Below are 13,013 nucleotides of genomic sequence, written 5' to 3'. Positions count from 1 at the left end.
ATCAGACTCTCCCAGCACATTCTCTCAAGTGCAAGTTCATCCGAGTCTGGGGAATCTGGAATCCATGAGGTTGAGGTCTGGGAACCCCCATGGTCACAGCTCCTGGGTGACCCGACACTTGAGAAAGAGGACAGTGTGACAGCAGAAGTCCCGCTCCGTCCGATGGCCCTTGTTGACAGTGCCCCCGAAGCTTGAGTTCAATGTCTAAGGGCTGGTCCTGGCACGAAACGCTCTTCCTCCAGACTGTCACGGAAGCCGGCCACCTGTCCGCCTGCACCTGACAGCTGGGTCCACCACCTCCCGCCTGGAAGACCGCAGCAAACGACTCCTAATGGTGGGGCCGCTTCCTTCTCTCTTCCGCCCCCCAACATTTTATTACGAACACTGTCAGATACAGAAAAGCTGAAAAGCACTGGACGGGGAAGCGCTCGGTACGCGTCACCCAGACACGACAATGAACAGTTGCCGTTAGCAATTCTAAAACCGGCACTTAAAACATACGCCGTGTGTGTTTGATCGTGTATCTATCGATCTTTTCCGAATGCGTTTTAGGGGGATTTGCAGACACAGCACACGTCCCCGTACGCTTCAGCGGGCACGTCATTAACCAGAATTTAATATTTATGGCTTTTTTTTTTTTCCGGATGAAATTCATACACAGTGAGACGCACTAACGTTGACCGCAGCAGACGAGTTTGCCCGACGCGTGCACCTGCGCCTCCCGGAGCGCGGGCGAGGCGTGGGGCAGCGCCTGAGTCCGGAAACGCCTGTCCCTGTCACCCCTTTCCCAGTCGACCCCCTTCTCCGCGGCGCCGGCCGCAGCCCCCGGTACGATTTTCCGCCGGAGGCCGGTGCTGTCGAGCCTCAGGCGCCAGGTCCACGCGACGGCAGGCGCGCCTTCTCCTGGGACCGGCTTCCACGCGGCGCGTGCGTGACGCCCGTCCAGGTGTCAGTCCTTCCCTGCTTCTTGTTCCCGAATACTGTCCCCATCACACGCCTGTCCCTGCTCCGTCACCCTTTGTTCTGTTGACGGGCACCTGGCCGCCTCCGGTCGGGCCGCGCTGCCGTGAATGTCGGCGTACCCGTTTTGGGGAGGACGCGTCATTTTCCAAGGAGCGGTCGCGGGGTGGAGAGCCGTTTCGTGTCACAGGAAGCCACGAGAGCTCCCTCCCAAGCGGCCGCTCCGCACGCTCAGCCACATTCGGCGCCAAGTCGTCGTCGTTCTCGACACTGTGGCGCGTGGGTCTCACGGTGCTTCTCCTCTGCTTTCCCCGCGTGGCCAGTGACGCCGGGCACCTTCCCACGTGCTTAGACGCTTCACACGCGTCTTCTTTTGCGAGGGGTCTGTTCGAAACGGCTGCCCGCTTTTAAATTGGGGTTCGTCTTTTACGCTGAGTTGCTGGAGTTCTCTATGCATTCTGGATAGAGGTACCTTGCCCCCCAGGATTCTCTCCGGAGAAGCCTGACTGGGCCAACCCCTCCTTCTCAAAACTCTCCAGGGCTTCCTGTCACACTTAGGAGTAAAATCCACGCCTTTACCTCAGCCTACGCGATCGAGGTGAGGTGACCGTCCCTTAGAGCACCTCAACCTCGCCTCCAGCTACTCAACCCTCGCTCACTCCACTGCCGCCCCCAACACGCGGCCTCCTCCTGCCGCAGGGCCTTTGCACCTCCTGGACTCTCGGGGTGCTCCTCCTCCAGACACCTCCAGGCTCCTTCCCTCACTCCGCACAGCTCTCTACTTAAACGTCGTCTCTTCACCCATCGACGTAGCTTCTCCCCTCTCGGCAGCCAGCCCGCCCGCCCCAGACCCTCATCCTGCTTTATTTTCCCTCTCGACGCAGACTCGCGACGCGGCATCATTAGAACGCTGCTGGGCCCGCCGAAGACACTGACTTACAGCTGTATTAGTGGCTCCAGCCCCTGAAATGTGATAAGCGCCTAACACACAATTAGCAGCTAAATAAATCAATATTTTTACATGTCCAATATTTTTATCATACGTTTACTGTGTAGAATATATTTATAATTTTCCCTGATTCTGGGGACCTTCACTTCCAGAAGCGACTTTCTCCCGAGAAGGTTTTCTGTCTCTACAGGGCGCTGGCAGTAGGCACGATGTCTCCTCTTGACGTGAGCAAACCCAAGGCCCACAGGCTGACATGACCCCAGTCACCACCGACCTGGTCAGAGGGCTGGGGCGGGAACTCTGGTCCTTCCTGATGCTGTGAGGTGCCCGTATGTCCCCGGGACATCTAATCTCTCCCCCTCCCTTGCCACTTCCTTCCCAAAGCCACATAATCTCAACAGAAAATGAGCTGCCTTCATCCTGGACATTTTTCTGCCTCAAAACCAGAGTTGACTGAAAAAATACTTATACACCCATGTGCACAGCAGCATCATTATTCATAACAACGAAAAGGCGGGAGCCACCCAAGTGTCCATCGACGGGTGAATGCAGAGACAGCCGAAACATGGTCCATGCGCACAGTGGAATATTACTCAGCCTTCGACAGGAGGGAAATCCTGTCGCGTGCTCCCACGGGGACGAACCTGGAAGACGTTATGCTGGGTGAACGAAGCCAGTCACAAAACCACCAATACTGTGTGATTCCACGATGGGGGTTCCCGCAGGAGTCGCATTTATAGAGACGCGACGTGGAGTGGTGGCCTCCTCCAACTGGTAAGGTGGTAAATTTTCTGTGTATTTTGCAACGATTAACAATTTCTTAAAAAAGAGTTGAGCCTGCCTACAAGGACTTCGCCTCCAAATGGCCGGGCGCCGACCCACCGCGGTCCGCTGGATGAGAATTAACCTCAGCGACCGGCGTACCTGTCGGCCGCCTGCACGCTTCCTACTTCCACGTCTTCGTTTTCATCACCTTTGAGCCAAACCTTATCAACGAGACCAAGAAAGATCTGCCATATCTGCATTAGCTGCTAATTTCCCGAATGCCAAGATCAAAGACGCGGTGTTCAAAGGAACAAGCCTGCTGGGATGTTCCCGCCTGAGCCGGAGGGTGCCGGAGGGTGCCGGAGGGTGCCGGAGGGTGCCGGAGGGTGCCGACACGCTGGCCCGCCGGCCCGGCCAGCCCCCAGCCAGGGCTCCCCGAGGCGAAGCATCAGGACATGACCCTGCGTGCCAGGGAGTCGGGCTGAGGGCGACAGCCTGCCCAGCTCTGGCCCCCAGCCCACTGCTCACTGCATCTCCCCCGACTCACCTCGCCCACCAGCTGCGCTGGAGAAGGCCAGCGAGGGCAGCCGTTCTCGTGGCCTCAGTGTACCGGGCGGGGACCCGGTTCTCTGTCCCCGGGACGGGCCTGTTTTGCTTGATGTGGATTTTTGTTCAGAACCAACAGCTCCTTTCCCACACAGGGAATGAAAAGCAAAGCTCCTCGCGCCCTCCATTCTCGGCTCGTCCCCCAACGAGCTTCTTTCCCTGAACAGCCCTCGTCACCCTTCAGGGACCCGCCCCTGTCACCCCGCCCGTCATGGTGGAGCCTGCTGCTGTCCCCACGACCCCCATTCTTCCGCAGCAAACTTTCTAACCCGCCCTCGGCACTGCTGACCTTTCGGACTGACCGCTCCTTGTCGCGGGGCTGTCCTGGGCAGGTGGGACGTTCGGCAGCTTCCCTGGTCTTGACCCCGTAGCACCTCCAACCCTCCAAACCCGGAACGTGTCCCAGCACCTCCCGAGGGAAAACTGTCCCCGTCCACAACCGCCGTTCGTGCTACGGGAGCTTTAGGGAGGCCCCCGGCCACCCCGCTGCAAATGAGATGGCCCGGTCCGACTCTCGGCCAGTGGCCGGCTCCCACGCTGACGCGAGTACGGTGGCCGGCTCCCCTGCCTGAAGGAAGAGCGGCATGGCCGCGCACCCACGGTCCAGAGTCCCCTCGGCACCCCAGCCCTGGTGGGGCCAGGCCTGACCCGGTGAGACACCTGCACCTGGCTATATCGCCCTTTGCCCAGATTGCCTTCCTCCCCACCCCACGGGGTTTTCTCCTGGGCGGACTCGATTGTGCCCCCAAAAGATGACGGTGACCTTATCTGGAAACGGGGTCATTCGTGGATGCGATTATTGAAGATGAGGTCATACTGACTAGAGTGGGATCCTAATCTAATACGACCGTTGTCTTTATAAAAGGAGAAGTGATGCACACACACACACACACACACACACACACACACACACACGCACACACGCAGAGGTGGCCCTGTGATGGCACTGGCAGAGCTCAAAGCGATGCAGCTTCGAGCCAAGGAGTGCCAAGGACTGCTGGCAGCCCCGGAAGCCGGGACGACGCGGGAAGGCTCCGCCTGCCGACTGCAGAGGGAGCACAGCCCCGCCGGCTCCTCGATCTTAGACTTCTGGCTTCCGGGACTGTGAGACAATGCATTCTGGAAGTTTTCAGCTGCCCACAGCAGCCCTGGGAGGCCAGTCCACGCCCAACCCCGAACTCAAGCTCTGCTCCCAGGGGCCCCGACCACCGCTGCGGGCCTCCCCACTCACGCATTGACACCAGCAGCTTGAGATGGGAGGGAGACGGGAGCCCGCCCTCCCCTAAAAGTTTCCACGAGACTTTCTTTGTCCGAGAAGAAAGAAGAAAGGAAGGAGAGAAGGAGGGAGAAGGAAAGACTTCACTCTGAGGAATCCCTCCCTTCTTTCCTCCTTCCTTCCTTTCCTCCCTCCCTCCCTCCCTCCTTTTATTCATTCAACAACTATTACTACTCCATGCGAGACACTGCTCTAGGGACCGGGATAGTAAATGAGGAAAACAGAAAGAACGCTCGCCCTCCTGGGGTTTATACACCAGTGGGGGAGACAGGCCCTGTAACATACAGTCAATGGGATGACAAGGGGGGCCACGCAGAAAGACAAAGCAGGAGAAGCGGATGTGGGGTGCCCGGGCTGGCAGCCGCATACACAGGGCGATGCAACGGACGCTGCGCCTGGTGGCAGCTGCCGATGCCCCCACAGTCCTGCCTGCTGTGGCCTCGGCTCAGGCAGGTGGCGGCACGCCTGGCCTCTTTCTCTCTCCTGCCCCAGCCCTTCCGCTAGGCTGTGGCGGCCCCTCGGCCGGCCGGTGTGCAGGGGCGAAGTCCACGCCCGCCCCACTGCTGGAACGGCGACTTCAAGAACTGCCCTTGACCAGGGACGGCCCTTCCTTCCCGTGTCCTCCTCTTCCTCACCCCTCACGCCTGCTTCCTGGGGTCCCCTCCTGCGGCCGCCTGCGCCCAGGCACTTCGGCTTCGCGCTAAAGGGAGCGAGGCGTGGGCTGTCCGGATTCTCCGCGTCCCCAGGGTCCTCCACAGACGTGACGCACGGCGCTGGGCCGCATGGGCTTTACTTTGTCGAGTGCGTCTCCCTCTTCCCGGTCTAAGTTTCTTGACAGTTGAAAACCCAGGGATATTGAACATGAAGGAGGAGGCATGGAAAGTATCAGGTGACAGGAAGGAGGGCTCGGGGTCGCGGCAAACGCTGCCGACACCCGGCCCACCATCTCCCGGCCCCGAGCGCTTCTGCACTCATGGGCCTGCGTCCAGCTGCTGGCGAATGTGCCATCTGCGTCTGTGGCTATGGAAGGTCTTTTTATCTGCGGCGTAACAGGCCAGAAATGCCAGAGAACGAACCTCCCCGTCCCCCGGTGGCTGATAGGAACGGTGCGTAAACGCCCCAGCTGGGCTCTTGGGCGTGGGTCCGACGCCGGCTCCCCTGGTTTCGGCCCCGGTTAGCCACAGTGGTACCGGCCCAGCAACGGGTCCTTTCTGTGACTTCCCCACTTCCTCCTCGAGTTTCCTCCCCATGCCACCTCCCTCGTAAGGGACTCCCCTTGCCTCGGGGTCTTCTTCTCAGGGAATCCAAACTAAGGGACAGATAAACCTGCTGTCTTTGAAGACGTATAGAGCCACACACACACACACACACACACACACACACTCTGGCTCACAGTGGGACCGCCCCTCCAGTCCTCGGCCTGCACCCCGAAGGTGCTGCTGGGTCACCAAATCCCCGGACAGCAGAGCTCAGCTCTGCGAAGCACCTCGGTGGGTCTGACACAAAGTGGTGTCGCCCTCGTCACACAGGAGCGCTGTCCCAGCGGGGGCAGGCCAGGCCGCCTCTGACGGCTGGGTCTTCTCCTTCCCTCGGACCCCCCGCAGCCTCGCGCCCACGGTGGGTGCACCGCCATCCTCCCGCCCACAGAATGCCCGGGGGAGGGGCCTGGCCTGTGGCCGGCTTCCCAAACGGCCACCCGCGTGTTCCCGGGCTGGAAGGGGGACGGAAGCCGAGCTCGCACTTTGTCTGAAAAACATCCATCCATCATCCTGTTCTTCGGTCCTCATTTTATTTTTCCCAAACCAATTTCTGAAAGTCAAAATGACTGATCGCTTCCTACTCTGGGCAGTCGTTCTCCTTATTAAATAACCTGGCATTGACGACCAAAGAGCCCCCAGGTGGCGGTGGTAACATGAATCTCTATGCGTGATACAATTTCCCCCAGCCTCCTCCCACACACACATACACACACACACACACACACACACACACACACACACACACACGCGCGCGTGTGAAAACTCAGCCAGGTCTGCCGTTCGCCTCCCCAGCGTCGCCGGCACGCTCTGGCCGCGAGAGGCGCACCACGGAGAGCCCGGCGACACTCCGCACCCGGCCTGCGGCTTCTCGGGAGCCGAAAACTACTTCGAAGTTAGGTTTTTCGAAAATGTGAAAATGAAATAAAATAATAAAATGCACAGCGACGCCCTGCGCCGCATCTGCCAACCTCTCGTGAGTCGAAAGCTATTTCAAAATAAGGTTTTTAAAAATGTGAAAAGAAAATGAATAATAAAATCCCAACGTTTATTTAAAAAACGAAAAAAAAAAACAAACAAGAAAAACGCCGCTTCCCGCTCCCCCTCCCCTCCCCTTCCCCCGCAGGGGCCCGCGCGCGCCCCCTACCTGCGAGCTGGGGATCAGCGCCTTCCACCAGTGGCCGCCCTTGACCAGGTCGACCTCGCACAGCGGCACGGCCACCTTGCCGATGACGCAGTGGCGCGAGAACTTGTCGAAGTCCAGCACGGTGAGCAGCAGGGTCCTCCGCTGCGCCTCCAGGAAGGGGATCTCGAAGGTGTAGCGCTCCTCGAACACCGGCCTCTGCGTCTTGCGCTTGACCGCCGTCTGCTTGGAGTTCTTCTGGTCCGGCAGGAGGCACACCTTGACGTAGGGGTTGGAGTGCGCCAGGTCCTGGCGCGCGCCGTCCTGCGCGATGGGGGGCGGCAGGTCGCGCGCCTCGATCACGCGCACCGTCAGGTGGTTGTGCAGCAGGTCGTACTGCGTGCTGAAGTGCAGCATGCCCAGCTGGTACTTGGACGAGATCTCCTCGTCCGTCAGGAAGTCCACGTCGTCGCTGCCGCCGTCCAGCGAGTACAGCCGCGGCTCGAACTTGCGGAAATAGTCGTCGGGGGTGTAGGTCCGTCTGAGCACCGACGGCTGGATGGGCTCCTTCTTGGCGCCCAGGACGCCAAACTCGATGGGTTTAATGTCGATGAGCGGGGAGCTGGGTCGTCTGGTCTCCAGACCTACACGGCCACCAGAAATAACAATGAACACGGACGGCCACGCAGGGGACAGGACCCCGGCCACTTCCAGGGCGGGCAACATCCCCCAGATTCGCACGCCGGCCACTCTGCTGCACTGCGCCCTGTCGCCTGAACTGCCGTCCTGCTCTGTGCTCTCCCTAGGGACAACCCTGTCCTTCCCATCTTTCCACAAGGGTGCTGAGTGTCTGGGGGGAGCCGGCTCCTCCTCTGTCCTGGGGACCTGGCTAATGGGATTTTAATTCACAGACCCTGCACGGAGGCCGGGCACACAGCATCACTGGGGCGGGGACCCCACAGGGTCGCTGCAGAGATGCTTACTGGAAATCCTCCGGGTCAGGCTGTACGTAGACTTGGACGTGTCTGAGGACGAGCATCTCCGATCTGGGGAGTTGGTACGTGGGGTCAGCGGGACGTCGCTGACTGTGTGGACAGAGTCCCCATCCTTGTCACTGCCCCGGCTGGCCATCCTATGGGAGAGAAGAGGTCTCAAACGGTTGTCGAAGGACTCCCAGAGACTGGCCTCTCTGTCCCTTAGAGCAGTGTGGTCCCCAACCTATTTGACACCAGGGACCGGTGCTCCTATGAGAATCTAACGCCTGATGATCTGAGGTGGAGCTGAGGCGGCAATGCCGGCCCCGGGGAGCGGCTGCAGATACAGATGAAGCTTGGCTCGCCCGCTGCTCGACCCGCTGGTACCGGTCTGCAGCCCAGGGCTTGGGGACCCCTTCTTTGGAGGACAGGCCCGTGACAGAACAGCTCTCCGACCCAGCTTATACAACTTGGAATAATGCAAATTTGGAATATAGTGCGGTAGTCCAAAACTCTCAATAACGTCTTGCTTTTTGTACAAAATGTGAAATGCTATGAATGAATAGTTCCCAGTTTAGAACAGTCTATCAAGAATTCGCATAATTCCAAAGCTAGGGCTGAGGGGAGGAATACGAACACACATTCAGGATATTGCCACACGGGGGCGCCACTCTGGTTGGGTCAAGGGGAGACCTGTCAATCTTCAGTCTGGAAGGACCCATGTGGCTGTTTAAATGCAGCCCACCTTCTCCAAGCAGCTTTTGGTGAGAAATGCCCCGCCATTTCAGCAGTCGCGTGTCTATAATTTAACATCTTTCAAAAATATCCTATAACGATGTCACTCAAGGGTTGAGTGGCAGTGCCATGGCTACAAAATGGCTCTGAAGAGTCAATGATTTCATCGCAACAGCTCGATGTGAAGAAAGAGCTACGAATCAGCAGCGGGCACAAGCCAATGTGCTACCAACGAGGACGAGAAATGTTGTAAAACTGAAAAGCTTTGGGTTGCGGGGTGGGGGCAGTAAGTAAGAGCCCCAGCTCCGGTGTGAACCCTGGCTGCGTGACCTTGAGCAAGTCCCTTCTTCTCTGTGCCTCCTTCTCTCCGTCTGTAAAATGGGACCAACAGCAGTACCCGCCTCACGCGGTTGCTGTGAGCACTGAATAAACTCACACGCGTAAAAAACGGAGATCCGTGCTTGGCAGGTGCTCAATATGTTTCAGCTCGTGTTATTACAGCTTTGAGGTCCCCCAGTATTCATAAGGCTAGGTCAGGATGCTGGGGGGGCGGGGAGAGGAGGGGGCAAAAGCTGGCAAAGTGGCCGTGAGACGGATGCTGCTAATACCACGCCCCGAAGAGGCCGCGTCCCCCTGCACTGACGTTTAAGCCTGTGGGGAAACTAGTCATGAAAAATGCCCAGTTTCAAATTCTGCGAGGTCTTGCGACGCATCCTGCGCACGAAGCAAGACGGATCTGGTTCTTCCGAAGCAATGGAAGGGTCGGGGCGATGGCAAGACAGGTCACGTTACAAGAGGGAGAAACTCGCAGGCCTTGCCTGCCTCCTGCTTCTGGTCTGCAGGTAGATGTGGCGGAGGAAATGCGGGGGGCCGGGGCGGGGGGTTGGGGAGGGCACAGAAATGGGATCGCGGGGTGTGTCGATCATGGCTCGAGCTCGCCCTAAAATGAAAGGCGCAGCACCTTCCAAAGAAGGCAGAACCAAGACATGGTGGCCACTGGGCCACGTCCGCCCGCACGGTCACGGTCGTCTCCCGCGGTCCCCTCCGCCTGTGAGGTCCCATCCAGGCTTCGGGGATCGGCTGGAACACCACCGCCCCCTGACGCCCGGGCTGAGGCCTCTCGGGCAGCGCCAGCGTCTGCCTGGGCCACCCCTGCCTCCTCGGCGACCCGGCTCCCGACCCTTCCCGCGGCGCGCCGAGCCGCGCTGCTCCTCTGCCCCGCGCCCCGCGCTCTTCCCGGCAGCGCCTGCTTCACTCCTTCCCATCGCCCGGCTCTCGGCTTCCACAGCAGCGACCCCAGAACGGCCCCGCCTCGCCCCGCTAACCTTCTCCCAACAGCCCTTACCACGGTAGCTCCTTTTTCCCTCTTCAACAAGGCACATCACTCATCCCTAGCCGGGGCCTGCTCGCTTCTCCTCGGCATCGGGCGCCAAGCCGCAGCTCCACAGGCGACGGCCACTGCCAACCCTGCCCCGCTGTACCACGTTTATCTCCTCGGCGAATGAATGAATGAATGAATGAACGAACGAATGCACCTTTCTTGCGGTTCTCATCCGATTTATCTTGGGTCACAAAGATCTGAGTGTACATTCCACCAGGGGACACTTAATGGTGACACGTGCACCTACTGTGAGCAAAGGTACCAGGTGTTGAGTACCTACTATGTGCCAAGGACTGTGCTAAATGCTCTGCGTGAGCCATCACATTTCACCCTCAAGACAATCCAGGAGTTAGTTACTAACAGTCCCCGCCCCCTTCACAGGTGGAGACATCGAAGCCCGGGGCGGGGTGGGGGTAGGGAGGAGAGACAATGACCTGGCACCGTGGTCACAGGGCCGAGCCCCAGCTGAGTCGCGCAGTGCCAGACTCTGGGGCGCAGCTCCACCCTTCCGGGCTGGGCATCCCCTGCGAGGCCTCTGGCGCCTTGTACACAGTAGGCACTCCATACGTGCTGGTTGGACAAACACACACTCTGACTTTAACGCACTCTTCAGTGAGGGTCTTTCTGGCATTGCCCCGAAAGGAGCCAGTCAGATTGCACAGCTTTCCTGACCCTCGCCAGGCCAGCCCAGCCGAGGAAGGCTAGGGACCAACAAGACACGAGCATGTGTGGCGAGGGTGTGCCCCAAAATCACACGCAGAAAGGCCCGGCTTATCTGCCAGCCTGAAGAGAGGTACGTCCCGTGGTTCCCGGCTCAAATGTCACAGTGGGCACGGCGCTGCAAAGCCCGTGCAGCTGACATTTCCACTCCCTGCCTGTTTGATAACATGCGACTGCCCACTCGGTAAGTAAATCTGAGGCGAGTGCAAGCTGTCAGGTCCCTTTCCGAAGGCTTTAACCCGCCTCCCCTTTCCCGGTTTCTCCTAACAATTTACATCACGGTGAGTGCCAAGAATGCACTAAGCGCCGCCCAGGACTCAAGGAACACCTGGGCCGTCCCGGGAGGCACGAGGTCAGGCTGCAGACTGCACGACTCCAGGGGGAGCCACTGGCGATACCCGCCCGGTGCACGGCGCCTCCTGCGGCTGTGTGTGCCCGCGCTGCGGGGACGTTTCCAGCCCACTTCTCTGCTTGCAGAGAAGCGAAAAGAAGCGTCTCCCAGAAGGTCGCACCCCTTGCCCCCGGAAGGAGTTCCCTGCTAGCACACAGGGTCGGCAGCCTGGTCAAAGCGCTCTGTCCTCCAACTCAGTGGCCGTGCATCTGGAACACTCACCTCCGGGGTCCCTGGGGGCAAAGAGCCACCCAAACTGTGATTTCCAGTGTTCATCGGGGTCTCCACGGGGGAGGAAGAAAATCCGAACTCCTTACCCTGGCATTCGAGACCCTACCCGAGCTGAACTTGCAGGTTCACTTTCTAGGATCCCCCCAACCCTTCCGAGACGCTGTGTCTGCTTGTCGGCTTTGTCTGCCCTGGATCCAGTCACAGCACCCCAACTGTCGGCTACAGAGGTCGGCACCCCGCGGGGCCACGCGGCTGCCTGATTTCCGTGGATGGAGCGTCGCTGGAACACGGTCATGGCTGCCCGTTAACGCACCGTCTACGGCGCCGCAGTGACAGACGTGAGCGGTCGCAATAGAGACGAAGCCCGCCAGGCCGAAAGATTTAATGTCTGGCCCCTTACAGGAAAAGCGTGCCAAGCCCTGTCCTGCTAGCTTAGTTCCTGTGTCGCAGGTGGGAACGACCCCTTCCCTGCTTCCAGGGTCACGGTCCCAGCATCCTTTCCTCCGAGCTAAAGTGATCGGATCTGCTGACCGACTCGTTTACACCAACCCAGGGCAATGAGAACCTCTCCTGGAGTTTCTTCTGCTGTTAAGAATGAAGCAAAGAAGAAATCGAGCTTAAGAATGAGGCCAATACGAAAGAAACAGAAAGAAAAGAGAGAAAGCATGTGAAGGCATACCCATAGAATTATTTGAGCCCCTGGATCCAGCTATGCCTGAAGCCATTTCCCTTGGATTTTCCCCTAAAGCAACTCTATGCAGGGCTGTCATAGGCATATGCCGGGTATAAAGGTACAACTCTAGGGGTGACTGGATTTAGGGACCCACTTTATCTCCTACACTATATTTTAAGTCCCTGGAGCATAGTAACAGGACTCTATCTAGCCTTGGGCATCCCACAGTGCCTGCAGGCCATACTCAGAAATAACTAGCAAAGAAACTGAGCCGAACTTTTCAGTGGGATGACTGGCACTTTCGGGATTCAATTTCTGCCTGCAGGTTAGTCAGCTGGTCAACAACTAGTTTTTTTTTTGAAATGAACAAGACAGGAAAAACAAAAACAAAAAACTCTACCTTCATAGAGTTGGCATTCTCGTGAGCATGGCTTTAAAGAACTTGGCTACGCCAACCTCTGTCATGTAAGGCACTGGGAAACGGACATGATTTCTTGATTAATGAGTTGGATTCACCAAACACCTCAACTCTACCCACACCTGCAGGATTCAGGCTATGACCTTTGAATAATGGAAGAGTTCCTTAACACCGCCTTGACGTCAGTTTAAAGAATCTCTCTCAGTACCTTATAGTGATAGATGTGAATGCTAACTACGTTTTATGCATAGCTCACGACTCTTAATAACAACCCTATAAAATAAGTTCTATCACTGTTCCTACTTCGCAGAGGAGAGAAACAGAGACCAAAATGGTGAAAAGCATCAGTTACATTTGGGACTGCCAGCCACACGGCAAGCGAGTCCTCTTCCACGTACTAATTCGCACAAGCACCACGACAACCTTATGAGATCGATGCTATTATTTTTTACCATCTCCATTTTACAGATGGGGAATCGAGGCCCAGAGAGACCAAGCAAACTGCCTAAGGTCACGGAACTAGAAAAAAGTAGGAGAAACAGGATTTGAACTCAG

At 57.9% G+C, this 13,013-nt stretch overlaps 1 protein-coding gene across 7 annotated transcripts in view; it reads right to left on the bottom strand.

Annotated features, from left to right (window-relative positions):
- Positions 1–13,013, bottom strand: part of SYT17 (synaptotagmin 17) — a 60,121-nt gene that overhangs the window by 41,418 nt on the left and 5,690 nt on the right. For all 7 annotated transcript variants that reach the window (XM_016156994.2, XM_016156996.2, XM_036225509.1 and 4 more), the window contains 2 exons: positions 7,919–8,067; positions 6,960–7,579 (listed from right to left, as the gene is read on the bottom strand). In XM_016156994.2, the coding sequence (XP_016012480.1) occupies positions 6,960–7,579; positions 7,919–8,067 (769 nt within the window). The remainder of the gene's footprint in view (positions 1–6,959; positions 7,580–7,918; positions 8,068–13,013) is intronic.

Source organism: Rousettus aegyptiacus, unplaced genomic scaffold (genome assembly GCF_014176215.1).
Source record: "Rousettus aegyptiacus isolate mRouAeg1 unplaced genomic scaffold, mRouAeg1.p scaffold_m13_p_8, whole genome shotgun sequence".
Classification (NCBI taxonomy): domain Eukaryota; kingdom Metazoa; phylum Chordata; class Mammalia; order Chiroptera; family Pteropodidae; genus Rousettus; species Rousettus aegyptiacus.
Note: the sequence above shows the minus strand (reverse complement) of the source record. Positions and strands in the feature narration are given on the sequence as shown.